Source organism: Lagopus muta, chromosome 1 (assembly GCF_023343835.1).
Source record: "Lagopus muta isolate bLagMut1 chromosome 1, bLagMut1 primary, whole genome shotgun sequence".
In the NCBI taxonomy this organism is placed as follows: domain Eukaryota; kingdom Metazoa; phylum Chordata; class Aves; order Galliformes; family Phasianidae; genus Lagopus; species Lagopus muta.
In genome coordinates, this window is record NC_064433.1 from 190,511,359 (window position 1) to 190,524,562 (window position 13,204).

Consider the following 13,204-nt stretch of genomic DNA (forward strand, 5'->3'; position numbering starts at 1 on the left):
TTTGCAATTGTTCTGCTCAGCACTGGACCAGTGGAAAAAAAATAGCCTGTGATGGGGGAATTAAAGGCTATTACAGAGTACATATGCATACAGGGGCTGATCTAAAATCTTAATTCTGTTCTTTGCTCACTTTTGAGTGCTTGACTCGGCGAACTTGGAGTTTCCTTAGCAAATGCTTTTTCGAGGTGTAATTAAATGTAAAGATGGCTGTGGGCCTTTTAAGAGCACGCTGTGGGTTGCACTTGCAAGCACTTGCCTTAATCTATGTGCTGGAACCAGTTCTAAGTCCAAGGGAACAAATCATCAGGTTGTGTTGTTACTGAGAGATCTTTCAGATCTGAGCCATTCGCTGGGATTTATGGTACCAGAAAGTACTGTGCTGGGTTTAACCCATGGTGCCTGGACAGATAAAAATTCCTAGTGTCATTAATTAGTGTCATTAGTGTCATTCACTGTGTCATGCTGTGGCACTGTCAGACTGTACGTTTGTACCCATTTGCTGAGCTGATGTACAAGCAAATAAAAGAAAAATAAAGGAGAAAAAAAAAAAAACAAATTTTTCCCTCTCCTTATGAACTGATGGGGCAACATGCTTGATTTTCAAATTCATGTAAAGAAAATATGAAAATAAAATATTCTTGGTCTGCTTTAAATGGACTCATATACTTGTCATATCCGGAGCAGTTAAGCAGTGAGATGCTCCTGTATACTTGTACAGATGAATCTGTTGGGAATCTCTCCCCAGAGTCACCGAGTTGATGGGATTCTGCTTTAGGGCTCAGTTTTGATGGTGCTTGTGAGCATTCTGTCCCGATCTGCCAAATGCATAATTTTGTGCTTAATTTAAAGCATCTCCATCATGCTCTTGAAGTCACTAGATTCACTCAAGCTAAGTACAGCTTATGTTAAACCTGTGCTTTTGGTGTCGAGGGATTCTGAGATTGTCATTTTTGTTCATTTCTATTACAGCAACTAGCACAACCCAGGTGAGGCTCTAGTGTTATTTCAGCCTGCACAATGATGAGAAACACACCTGCAGTTTTCAGCTGATTTTAGGATTAAACCATAAGCAGCACTCTCCAATTCATCCTTATGATAAAATGGTGTGTTTTCAGAAGGGTGGGCAAGCAGACAAACCATCACTCCTCATTTGGACTAGATGATCTTAGAGGTCTTTCTGAACCCTAATGATTCTCTGATCAAATTCTACATGAGTACATTGATCTCAGCACGTAAACAGAGATCACAGAGATCACAGAATCATAAAATCATAGAATCATAGAATCACAGAAGTGTTGGGTTGGAGAGGACCTTAAAGCCCATCCACTTCCAACCCCTGCCATGGGCTGGTTGCCCCCCATCAGCTCAGGCTGTCCAGGGCCCCATCCAGCCTGGCCTTGGGCACCTGCAGAGATGGGGCAGCCACAGCTCTCTGGGCAGCAGTGCCAAGGCTTCACCACCATCAGATCCAGATACTATATCTAAACTCTGATCCTATCTCTGTTATGCTGAGGCAGAGAAAACAGGGAGCTTTTGAGACTTTGGGACAACATACTATCTTTCAGACTTTAAGCAACCTTTTCTATCAATGTGGGAAAGCAGGTTTTCTCACGGTATCTGGTAGACATAATAAGAAAAAAGAAGCATGCAAGAGGTTGCTGATTTACCTATGTAAATTATACCCTTTTTAATTAGTGTCTCACGGCTCATAGGTGTGTAATGAAATGTTGTTTGTAAAATTATACTGTCCACAACAGACTAGCCCAGAATTTTAGTAATTGCAGAGCAAGGTAGCAGGCCCTCTGGTAGGGCTGCCTGTCCTCATTTCTCTAATTGAAGTGAGTACCCCAATGGGAAAACTATTATTTTCTAATATTATATGCACAAATTAAAACTCCATTTAGAGGTACAGTGGGACCATCTTATAATTGACTTTGATAGTGAAGAAATATCTCGGTCATATTTATAGTAATATGGTCTCTGCCAGAAAGGGTATCTAGAAGGGAAAATATTATTTTACAGAGAAAGGGCTGAGCATGTGTAACACCAAATTTACTAGAGCTGTGGGGGCTGAAATAAGCTGCTTTAGTTCTGTAAGCTGCCTAGCAGCAGCGAAATGTTGCTGAGATCCATCTTTCAACTTCCTATTCTGCTTTCACAATGGTGAAGGAAATTGCAGATTGTATTTAAGCAGACAGCTCCTTGGTTAAGCCACAACACCTTTATGTCAATTTTTTTTTCCCCCACAGGTTGACACTTTAAAAAATCATCCCAAAAATACCCACAGAAGTATGCTAAGCATTTTAAATGACAGTTTTCTTCCCTGTAGAAAACGAGAAACGTCCGGAAATCTCCCATAGCACTGGAGAGGCCAGTGATCATCTATTAGTGGTTTGAATGGACAAGCAATCGCTCGAAAGTCTTTGATCCCCAGGGGTAATTAGGGAGACATTGAATAGGAAGTGCTGACTCTTTGCATTGAACAAACATTGAGTTTAACTGCTTCGTTTTATAACACGTCTTTCCAGTCAATTCCTTGAAGGTTTCAAAGAAATGTGATGCTTCAGCTGGAAGCTTTTTTTCCTTCCCTATTAAGAGCAGTTGAGAGCTAAATTAAAATATAAAGTGTTCTCCTAAGAAGGATCTAATACTATTTGGTAGACCATCTGCTTCTGTCTTGGAAATCTTTGATACGGCTCTGCAGCGAGGAGGGGTCAGAGAATCACTGGTGTGTGTCAACTCAAAGCAAGCGCGTGCATTTGCAGCCAGGGTTGAAGACAATTAACACAATGCTTTGCTTTCCCGAGAAGCACTTCCCACTCTGGTGGCAACATTTTAAGAGGTAGGAAGCTCTGGATCATTTGAATTCCTTCTTTGTGCTCTGCCTGGGGAAGGAGGAAACCCAGGTTAGCTCTGAAAAAACTGCTTCTGGGGCTTGCACTGCTTGAGATCTCTTTGAGTGCAGAGGAATGGCCAAGCAGTACTGGGATGATTAGTGGAAATACCCCATAGCGTGTGTCTACAAGGAGATGGCTGTAAAAGCACCTGCCTCTTACTTGAAGACATTCAGGGTGCAAAAAGAAAAAAAAAGCCACAAAGTTAGAGTTATCTCTTTTAGTGTCTGAATCCTTCATCCTTACCCTCCACCCTGGGACAGGCAGATAAGGACACTCTATTGCTCAGCATGAAGAATTTGCAGACTTGCCTAGCAGTGCCTTTACCTACGAAGAAGGCATATAAACCCTTTTTTCCCCTTGAAGCTGGATCACTGAGCAATCAGAAAGGGGACCAGCTGGGGAGCTTACAATAAAGGGCATTACCCTAAATGTCCCTCTTTGTGTCTTTTTGTTTTATTTTTCTAAATGATTGTCCTGTGACAAATAAACCTACAGGCCAGGAAGGGAAGCTGTGGGACCTCCCAGCCGCAAGCTGAGATTTTTCACTTAAACAACATGTATTCAATCTGTCCTTTGGGCTCTGTTTCTTTTAGGCCTATTAATTTTGCATTTCTGACTGCCCAGCAATTCAGCTGGATTCTCTGTTCCCATACGGCTGCAGACTTGTCCTGGTGTGCAAGTTCACATCCATTTGGGCAGAGCGTGATTTCTGAAGTCGGGCTTTCCATTCCCCAAGTAAGTGCTTTAAGCCATGGAAGGAAGGCTTTTATCCATAGGAAACAATTTCAGATGTCTTCAGTTCTTATGGGGAGCAGTTGGGGGAGCTGGCATGGTTCAGTCTGGAGAAGAGGAGGCTCAGGGGAGACCTTATTGCTGTCTACAACTGCCTGAGAGGAGGCTGTGGCGAGGTGGGGGTTGGTCTCTGCTCACAGGTAACAGCACTGGGACTGACCTTAAGTTTCACCTTAAGGTGCAGCAGAAGACCCTGAAGTTGTGGGTCTTTAGGGTCCAGGATTTACTCCTGCAAACCATGAGAGTTCTTTCTCCTCTGGTTTACTTCTCTGTTCTCCTTAACCGTGCGTGCTTCTTCCATGATTTATTGAAGATTGACAAACCAGTGATTATTTCATGCTGAAAGGCTCCTTTTCATAACACTGAATGTCACAAAAGCATGATTAATTCTGCAACAGCCAATTCTCCCACTTCTACAGAAATCATATAATTTCAGTGTAGAGAGACACAGTTATTCAGATAATTACAGTCAAGTTTATTCCAGAGACAGGAGTGAAAGCAATACATTTACTTGAGTCAAAATTAGCCCTGAGTAATTCAGTGGTGGAATTCGGGTTAGCTTTTTTTTTTTTTTTTCCAATTAGGATAAAAAACAAAACTCAGGTCTCATTGTAGAAAGTGTGTTATTATAAGGCTGATTGTCAAGCCTGAAGGTTAAAGAGGATCGTGTAACCACCACATATCTTATGCTTGATTCCACAGAAAGACAGGAGAGTAAAGAAACAACCCACTTACAAAGTCTTCTCAACCACTGACTGAGCTCCGGCTGCTTTTGCTGTTCCCTTCCCATCTTTCCTTTGCTCTCTCCTAACCTTCCCTTTTCTTGGTTTCTCTCCTTCTGCATTTTTCTCTCCTCCTTCCTCCTTCTTTCCCATTTTTATTCTCTTTCACTAAGCTCATCCCTCTTACACTGCCTTTTCCCATTTTATGTGCTCCCTTGGCTTCTTTATGCAAAATAAACGTCCATCCTTCGAGACCTACCACTTCAAAAAATGGAGCACTCTCAGTGCTAAGAGAGTTGATAAACTTTACAAATTGCAAGCCTGAAAGTCTTTCCATCTTGCCTGGATGCTCTGTGGGCTCACTGTCCATCCAGGCTGTGCACCATGCTTGTGCTGCTGCTGACTCACTGCTTGGTGTGTTCTCCATTCTGAGAAACCTGTTTTTCCATTGATTAGCTTCTCTAGGAGCTTCACCCAGGTGAGGAATCAGCCAGCATCAGCACCTTCAGCAGAGAGCTCTGAGGGGGCAGCAGGGAAGGCAGCAGCAGAGCCGCTGTGAGAATGCGTGTAACAACACTATAGAAGCAGCTGGTGGCTTCAGCCGCAGCCTTAATTTCAAACATCATAATTGATTGGTTCGGTTATTTATTACACTTAGCTTGCTGCTTTGAGCAAAGCAACAAGCTAATAAAGGGCCAGCAGCGTGTTTTTCAATTTTTTGCTGACTGGTGTGGTTTCTGGGGGTCTCATATGCTTCAGTAAGCATGTCTTGTCTTTTCTTCCCCCTGTGATCTATCACAATCATCCGCCTCTCTCTGCTTGCTCCTTCGCTCCATCAACCTGTCCCAAGAGATGTCCATTTTGTTGACCATGTGAATTATTATCTTTGTTTGTCCTTTTTCATCCTAAATGCTATTCCAGTTTCTTTGTTCTCCACTCCGCTGAGTAAGATGTTTTGACCTCAGTGTTCTGCTGTGTCATAAGCAAGTGGCAGTAACAGTGAGATATCCAAAAGCCTGGGTTTCTTGAAGGCAAGTTTCAAAAGGATGTTCCTCTTTATTTGGCTTAACATCATCAGCTTATGGTCTCCATAAAGAGCTGTGGAATAGGAATAATGCAGTGCAGAAAGAATGTTTTAAAACCTAAAGAATCATGATCCTGAATACCTGGTGAAACCAATATGAACTTTGATTTATTTGGGTGGTTAAATAGCTCCGCTGATGCTAAAGCTGTTTGTAAATCTGCTTTGCTCAAGTGAATCTGAGTGCAGCAAATGAATTGCTGCAACACACTGAAATGCTGAACTCGGCAGGGTAGTCACACCCTGAAAGCACTGTGGGGTTTGCATTCCTTCTTCCTCCTCTCCCCCCCACCCCCAAGAAGGCAGCCAGAGATGCCTCAGGACGGAGGATAAGGTTGTTTATTCTGCCACAGAACATGCTGTTACCTGATCAGCAAATTTCAGGGCCCTTTTTGCTAGCGCTTCAGTATTGTTTAAAATGTGCAAGTCAAAGATGTGATGTCAAAGCACGAGCATAATGGGCCAGATGTCCCAGATGACTTTACCACAAGTTGCTGGTGCTGAAACGGCCCAGGGAGCACACATGTAGGGTTTCTCCTAAGTATTGTTTCCATTTCAAGGGAAAGCAGACAAAAGAGTTTTATTAACCATGGGAAATGTAACCTAGGTTTCTGCAAAGAGCATGTCGTGAGGCTTCCCAGGCAGTGAAAGCTACATGGTATTTTACAAAAGGGTACACTTTAATGATTGTTAATTGCAGTGTGCTCTTTTTATACATGGGGAGCCTTCGATATCTGCTTATCAGCAGAGCATCACGTTGGGGAGAGGGACATGGGGGCTTTTAGGAAGGCACTTGCTCTTTGGGAGCCACATCTTCTGTCTAACTGAGCAAAGGGAAAAAAAAGCCAAAGAGAAAATGTCAGCAGTGGGTTCAATTGACCTGGAGACTGAGAATATCAGGAATCTGAAACTATTTTTACAGCTTTACTTTGCTTTTAGAAACATTAACACTTCAAAGTTGTGTTTCTCCTCCATGGTTCCAGGGTTTTTCCCTGATTACGATCTTTCTTGTGTTGTTTTTTTTTTTCCATACAAAAGAACTTTGCATCAATTTAGCACAGAACAAGGTTGATTTGTGCTCTCCTCGAACCTTTAAACAACTGTGTGCACAACAGTTTTACATGTCCCACTGAGTGTTAGACCCAAATCATCCACTGCTGGTACTGCTAGACATTTTAGCATGAGTATGGCACCCTGAGGGAACAAGAAGACTGAATTTTCCATCAGCTTGCAAACAAATATTGCTGGTATTTGAAAGAAAGCAATGATACGCACTTAGCCAGCTGATTTCCTAGTAGCATACATAGTGTGTTTCCAAAGCAGATGACACTTTTGTTTTGGTTTCAGAAAGGCTTTTGTTGTTATTACTTACCTGCAGCAGAAATTGCATGATGTCTGTCTTATGGGTGTGAATATTTATAGGTTTCTATATTGTACTTGGCAGCATTGAATTAGAAATCCTCAACAGGGCACTAGATGCAGACTTGGGATCAATGTTCGCAAGAAGCTTTTTGCTTCAGACAAAATCTATTAACCAAAGACAAAAGTTGTCCTATTAACACGTTCCTGTAGGATAACATAGATGGTTTTATTTGTGTGTAGTAACACACAGAGCACCTATGTTTTGTATAACTTTGTCATGTTTTCTAGGCTGGGACATTGTAAGATGCTGTGCAAACATTTAGGAAGGAGTGATGACAAGGAACCATGATTCACTTACTGAAGAAGATGGATAATTAGGGAAGAGTCATTGCATTTCCAAACTACCAGCTCTGTCCTTTGTCTGAAGCAAAATTTTGTCCTTATTTTGTCCTTTCCTCTTAGGTGTATTTAAATGCTTTTTGCATGTCTGGAAGAAATGCTCATAGATTTCCCACTGCACCCCAAACAATGCTGACTTCTCTGGCTTCATTTTCTTGCAGGAGAGGAGGGCACTTACCCTGTGATAACTAAAGGATAGAGTAATTCAAATGGTCTAGTGAAAAACTGGTTGCTTAATTTATGACTGAGCCAGTGATGTTTCGTGTAAGCTCGTGCAAGTCTTTGTGGGATGCAGATATTTGGTAGATGGAGTTGGAATTAAGCACATAAGGCAAGCAGAGGCATCTGGACTGCTTGCTGTCTAGCACTGCCTGAGTCTGGAGGTGTGAACAGGCCAGGTTTAATTCTGCTTTGACTGCAAATGTCCATGTGGTTAAATATGGGATCTCATGTGTGCTTGGACCACATTCACTCCAGAACAGCATCTGGGTCACACATCCAGTCCATGGAGAGGTCCAGTGTGGACAGCATCCTTGGGTGGCATCTAGGACTGAACTTGTAGAGAAAGCTCTGAAGGAGGCATGAATGAAATTTCTGTTAGGGCTTATGAACCTGGGAGCACAGATGTAACACACAGCCTCATTCTAATGCCTGAACAAGGGAATTGAGTCAACCCCATTATTCATCATACTTCTCTTAAATTTTCTTTCCATGAAATAAAAACAACAGATTCCTACCTGATTTTATTTTATGAGGTTAATAGCTGGGAATTCTCCAGGCACCCTGATGAGGACGAAGGCCATATAAACACGGAGATTCAATGCAAACACAGCAATGCCAAATGCTTGAAGCAAATGTCTTCCTCCCAGTCTGATTTCCTCTCTTCCCTTGCACAGTGGCCCTGCCAAGTATTCTCCCTTCAGATCCAAATACTGGCCACTCTGCCTGAAGTGTTCTAGTTGGATTACCAGTTGAGTTGATAGCATTCCTTCTTGGTATGTGTGCTTATACAAGAATGTTTGAGTTGTGACCAGGTCCCTGAGAGACTTTCCTTCCTGCCTGGGAGTTTTAAGCGAGTATTTTCTTTCTTAATGATCAAGACTTTGTTAACAATCAGCCCCTGTTTATATGGTAAAATGAGAGTTTTGCTCTCATTGTTTTTGTGATGCTGTATTAGTGCAAAGACAAGTTTACTTGTGTTAGTAAGTGATAGATGACCTAATTGAAACTGAAGTGGAAAAAGTCACTGATTTTGCTAAATTGCCTAAACATGTTGTTTTTGGAGAACTTCTCAGATTACTTTTCAATCATCTTGAAAAGACTGTTCCTGATACACAGGTTTAAATAAACTAACCACTTGTCCCTGGCAGCATTTGCCAAGCTCAGATGTATCTTTATGTATAAAATGAGAATGATATGCAATGGAAATACTCTATTTTTTTTATGTTTTTTGACTCTTTTTGTTTATGTTAAATGTCTATGATGTTAGTGCCATTGAACAGTTTCGTGGAGAAATTATAGTGTAAAATATCAAGGCATTCCCTTAAAAAAGAAATGTCATTCCAAGTGTAGAGAATATCAGATCATTTAGCTGTAGAAAGCCTGAAGCTAAACTGGATACTGATTGAATATGAAATGTTTATGCTGGGAAAGGAAGAACTGATATGGGAAGCCACACTGTTTTGCTTTATATTTTCAAGGGACAAGTATAAGTTGTGTAGGCATACGATTTTCCATACTCCTCATACATGTGTTTGTTTTTGAAGTATTTTGTCTTGTTCTTTAACTTCACTTGTCTTTATGTAAATCCTTGAAACAGATTTGTGTGTGCACTGGATGACTTTGCATGGCCCAGAAACCTACAGAGAGCAATGTCTTGGTATCACACAAATCTGAACGGCGCTTCTTGTTTTCAAACCTTGAGGATGTATCTTTGATCTGAATAGGAGCAGCTAAAGGGCTAAGGAGTGCTCAATCACAGTCTCTTGCATTCCTAGTACTGAGCACTAAAGAATGTGTGCAAGATTGGTCTAAAATTGCTTGTTTTCAGTTGGTCTTTTTCAGGAAAAACTGTCAGAGATATCTGTAAGAATGTGTTCAATTGATGGGTCCAAGAAAAGCAATGAACATATATAATATGCCTCAAATGCAGCAAAGCAAACTAATGAGTCATTTCCTAGGATTTGCTGTTATGATGACAAGTAATACTCCTTGTATCTTTGTGTGTACTGCATCATCACCAAGCCTTGGGAGTTTTCTGAAACATGGCACCTGATCATTCCCTCACATAGGCCAAAGGCTGGGAGTGGTTCTGCTGGAATGGTAGAGCTGCTCCGAAAATGGCTTAGGTGGGAGGAAGGACCCATGAAGTTGGTGTGACAGAATCTGTAGGAGCTGTCTAACCCCCTGAATCCCGTTTTTGTCCTAAAACAGTGACCACTAACAAGGTGGTGGAGTGAAGGTTTAGAAAGTGCCCCTGTAGTTCTGCAACTCTCACAGACAGAAAAAGATGACTTTTCTCATTGCTCACCACAGCCATGCACCTGTTTGGCCTAAACTGGCACCTGCAGCCGATGGAAGGGCAGATGTATGAAATCACGGAAGACACAGCCAGCAGTTGGCCAGTGCCAACGGACGTCTCCTTATATCCTTCGGGGGGCACAGGGTTAGAGTTACCTGACAGGAAAGGCAAAGGAACCAGTGAAGGTATGGTTGGTGTGTGTCCATGTTGTCAGTCCTCTGTCTGCCTCTGAACTCCAGCCATCCAATCTCATGTTCCATTACCTTCAATACTGCCATTATCAGGTGCTTTTTCCAGTCTTTCACGTCTAGAGCTGGTAGTCCGTCCTGTTTCCGTATGTTTCTAAGTTTCATGCCTTTCTGATACTCATGTGATAAAAGTGTGTACAATCCTCATCACGCTTCCAAGGTGTTCTCAAGTGGAACTATCTGTACTTATCTCACTGAGTACAGAAGTCCATTGTGAAAACTCTTGTCTCAAATGGCTATTTCCAAGGGGAAAAAAGACTTGAAAATTAGATTCCTTGAGCATTTAATGAACAAAAATACTTGGTTTTGCCTTCTCATTGCCACTATGTACCAAATGTTTTGAGAACCAAAGAATATAAGTGGAATCAGGTAGATTGCACAGTGAGTGTTGATATTCCATGGTTGGACACCTCTTTACAAAGATGTCCAGGTAAAAGATCTGTTCTCCTCAAAGCATCATCATGGTGTCAGCTTGCAATTTTAACTGAAACTAGAAGAAACTAATGGTTTATCAGTTCAGCAGTGCATTATCCAGCAGCCTTAGATCTTACTATGGTCTATATAGGGGGAGCGCAGCTGAAAGTACCCATAAGGTCTGCAAAGGACATGTTTTTTATCCCTCCCAAGACTTAATAGGACAAATGAGGAGTTCAGAGTTTCAGAAAGCTGCTTTGTGATTCAGATTTCCAGAAAGCTGTTTTGTGTGTCAAACTTCTTCATGCACGTCCAACAGATTCCAGCAAAACTGCAGTCATTGGCTATTCTTGGTGTTTAGTTGGAAGGTGAGGGTTTGTGGGTAAGAGAAAGAAGTATGCTCCAGCATACTCAGTTGTTCCGGCAACTCAATGAATTCAAAAGTTTCCAGAGTTCTCTGGAATTTGGCAGGGAGCCTCTGTTTGTCTATTTAATTCAAATTAATTATAGGGTGTTGGGTTTTTTTAATTGTTCTGTAAAAGCTATCTGCCTTTATCAGTCCAAATAAAGGCCGTGATTATGTGTGTTCCTTACAAGTGTATTTGCTCACAACCGATGGCTGACGACAATGTTCCACAAGGAAAAATCAACTCAGCAAGATATTCTCAGCCAACCTTACCAGACAGTACAGCAATCTGCAGATATCATATGTTGCATTCAAAAATACTTCATGGCAGATCCTTTTTCTCCTTGCCATGTGTTTCACTTCTGAAATTTGATGTGTTTATTTCCTTTTAAAAGCCAAAATGAAATATGAGAAACTACTGGCCTAATCAAAGTCTTCCACTTGATTTCTTTTTCAGCCATGCTTAGTGACGTCAACAAATTTTTGAGTGTTGCCAAATACCCCTGCTAAAAGAGAAATCTGGAAAACCCTCTATGAATGTCATTGGAAGACTCCTCCATTGGAAGAGTCAGTGCTTCATACAGATGTTTAGGAAGCCATTGGCTTAGAGGAGGGAGTCCTCTCCTAACTGAATAAACACATCAGGACAAGATCTCTTTTTTTGCAGGACTTATCACATCCAGCCTCAACACAGCTCTTTCCCCATCAAGTTACTACGCAACTAATTCTGGACTAGCAGTGCAGCCTGGCTGCAATTCTAATTCAGAATGTATGTGATTGAAATTTACTTACAAAATGGATTAAAATGTATTTGAAAGTTCTCTTGATCACACTGAAATAGCTTGGAACAGTCAGTCTTACAGCTGATCTGAATGAATCATTACCAACGTCTTGCCAATTCTCATCCATGGCGGTGCTCCAGCACAGCCTTTATGGGCGTTTAAGCCCATCCCTGTTTAGCAAAGCACTTAATCACATGCTTACATTTAAGCGCGTAATTAACTGTGATTGAAGTCAGAGGAGTATGAAGTGTGTTCTTAAGTGTTTTGATGAGTCAGGGTACCTCGCTATCAAAAATACCAGCAGATTCAGCAGGGGCCGAAATGAAATGGCTCATTTTGATAACCAAATAAATTAGGAGTAGTTGCTACGGCAACTAAAAAGTTCAAGGTAATGCATGGAAAGAGCAAAGTAATTGACAGCCCAATTAAGAATTCAGACCTGAAGTTAATTTTAAGCAGTCAAATGCTCTGATTAAAACTTAATTTCTGATTAGAAGCTGAAATTGCTTTCTTATTGTACTTTCTTGTTGAAGAATCCATTCCGTAGGGCCTAATCCCACTGTAGGCTGAGGCTGGCAAGACAAGGGTTGACTTGAGCCTTGTGAAGAGAGTTGTGGGGAAATCTGAACCCGTGGAGCAAGACATGGCAGCGTGGTGCCCATCGCACTTCAGACATACTGCTGTCCTCCAACAGGAGACATAAGCTTTGCAATTGTGTGTGCAAACAATTATTTCCGTGAATTTATCTTTCAATCACAGAAGCAGTTTTCTTGCTTGTACAGAAAGCAAGTGTTGCAGAATACACACTGTGCTAATTTCCTCCAGGCTCTCTCTGGCACGTCAACATCTAATGCATTAAATTCTCACCTGTCTGGATTCACTCTGGTGCACCATCTTTATTAATGAACAGTCAGAGCACACATCAAATACTGTAGATTTTCACCTGAATTTCTATGAATCTACAAAGCATGTCAGTGGTAATCAGCAAAAAATATCTACCATTTTGAAAACCAACATGTGATGTCTTTAGCTGCTTTTTAATAGAACTGAAATGAGAAACTTTGCACGAAGACATGGGAACCATTTGCTTGAATCCTAACTGGGGTAGAAGTAATTTTTAGTACAGCAAATAAATAATTGCAATCCAGTTCATAAAGTAATCCCCTTCAGAATCAAACTGGTTGATGTTCATTGTGCAGTTGTACATTACCAGCACAAATGAGTCTGTGAGAATGGCCATCTACCTAAGCTGCTTCTGATTGTTAATATTCACTTTGATTAGAAAAGGATAGAAAATCAACAGATTCCCACCTTGTTTTTATTTGAATGTGATGAACAACGATAAATGAGAATTTAATAAAATAACCAGTAGCTTTTTTCTGTGAAAGAACGTACACCCTTTGCTTTGTAGAGTATGCTGCTGTGCAGAAAACTGTATGCATGAGATAGCATGAAATGAAAAATGCCATCAGTTCACACTCCAACAACATATTTAAGCAGTTGCTGACTTTAGTGCAATAACCAAGGATTAGACTTATTTGGACCAAAAGTTCTGGTAAAAAACAAAATATCTCCTTTCT

General features: G+C 41.2%; 1 protein-coding gene across 1 annotated transcript in view; it reads left to right on the forward strand.

Annotated features, from left to right (window-relative positions):
• TENM4 (teneurin transmembrane protein 4) overlaps positions 1–13,204 on the forward strand; it is a 1,593,907-nt gene that overhangs the window by 1,399,130 nt on the left and 181,573 nt on the right. Inside the window, exon 18 of the mRNA XM_048933792.1 lies at positions 9,789–9,959. Coding sequence (XP_048789749.1) covers positions 9,789–9,959 — 171 coding nt within the window. The remainder of the gene's footprint in view (positions 1–9,788; positions 9,960–13,204) is intronic.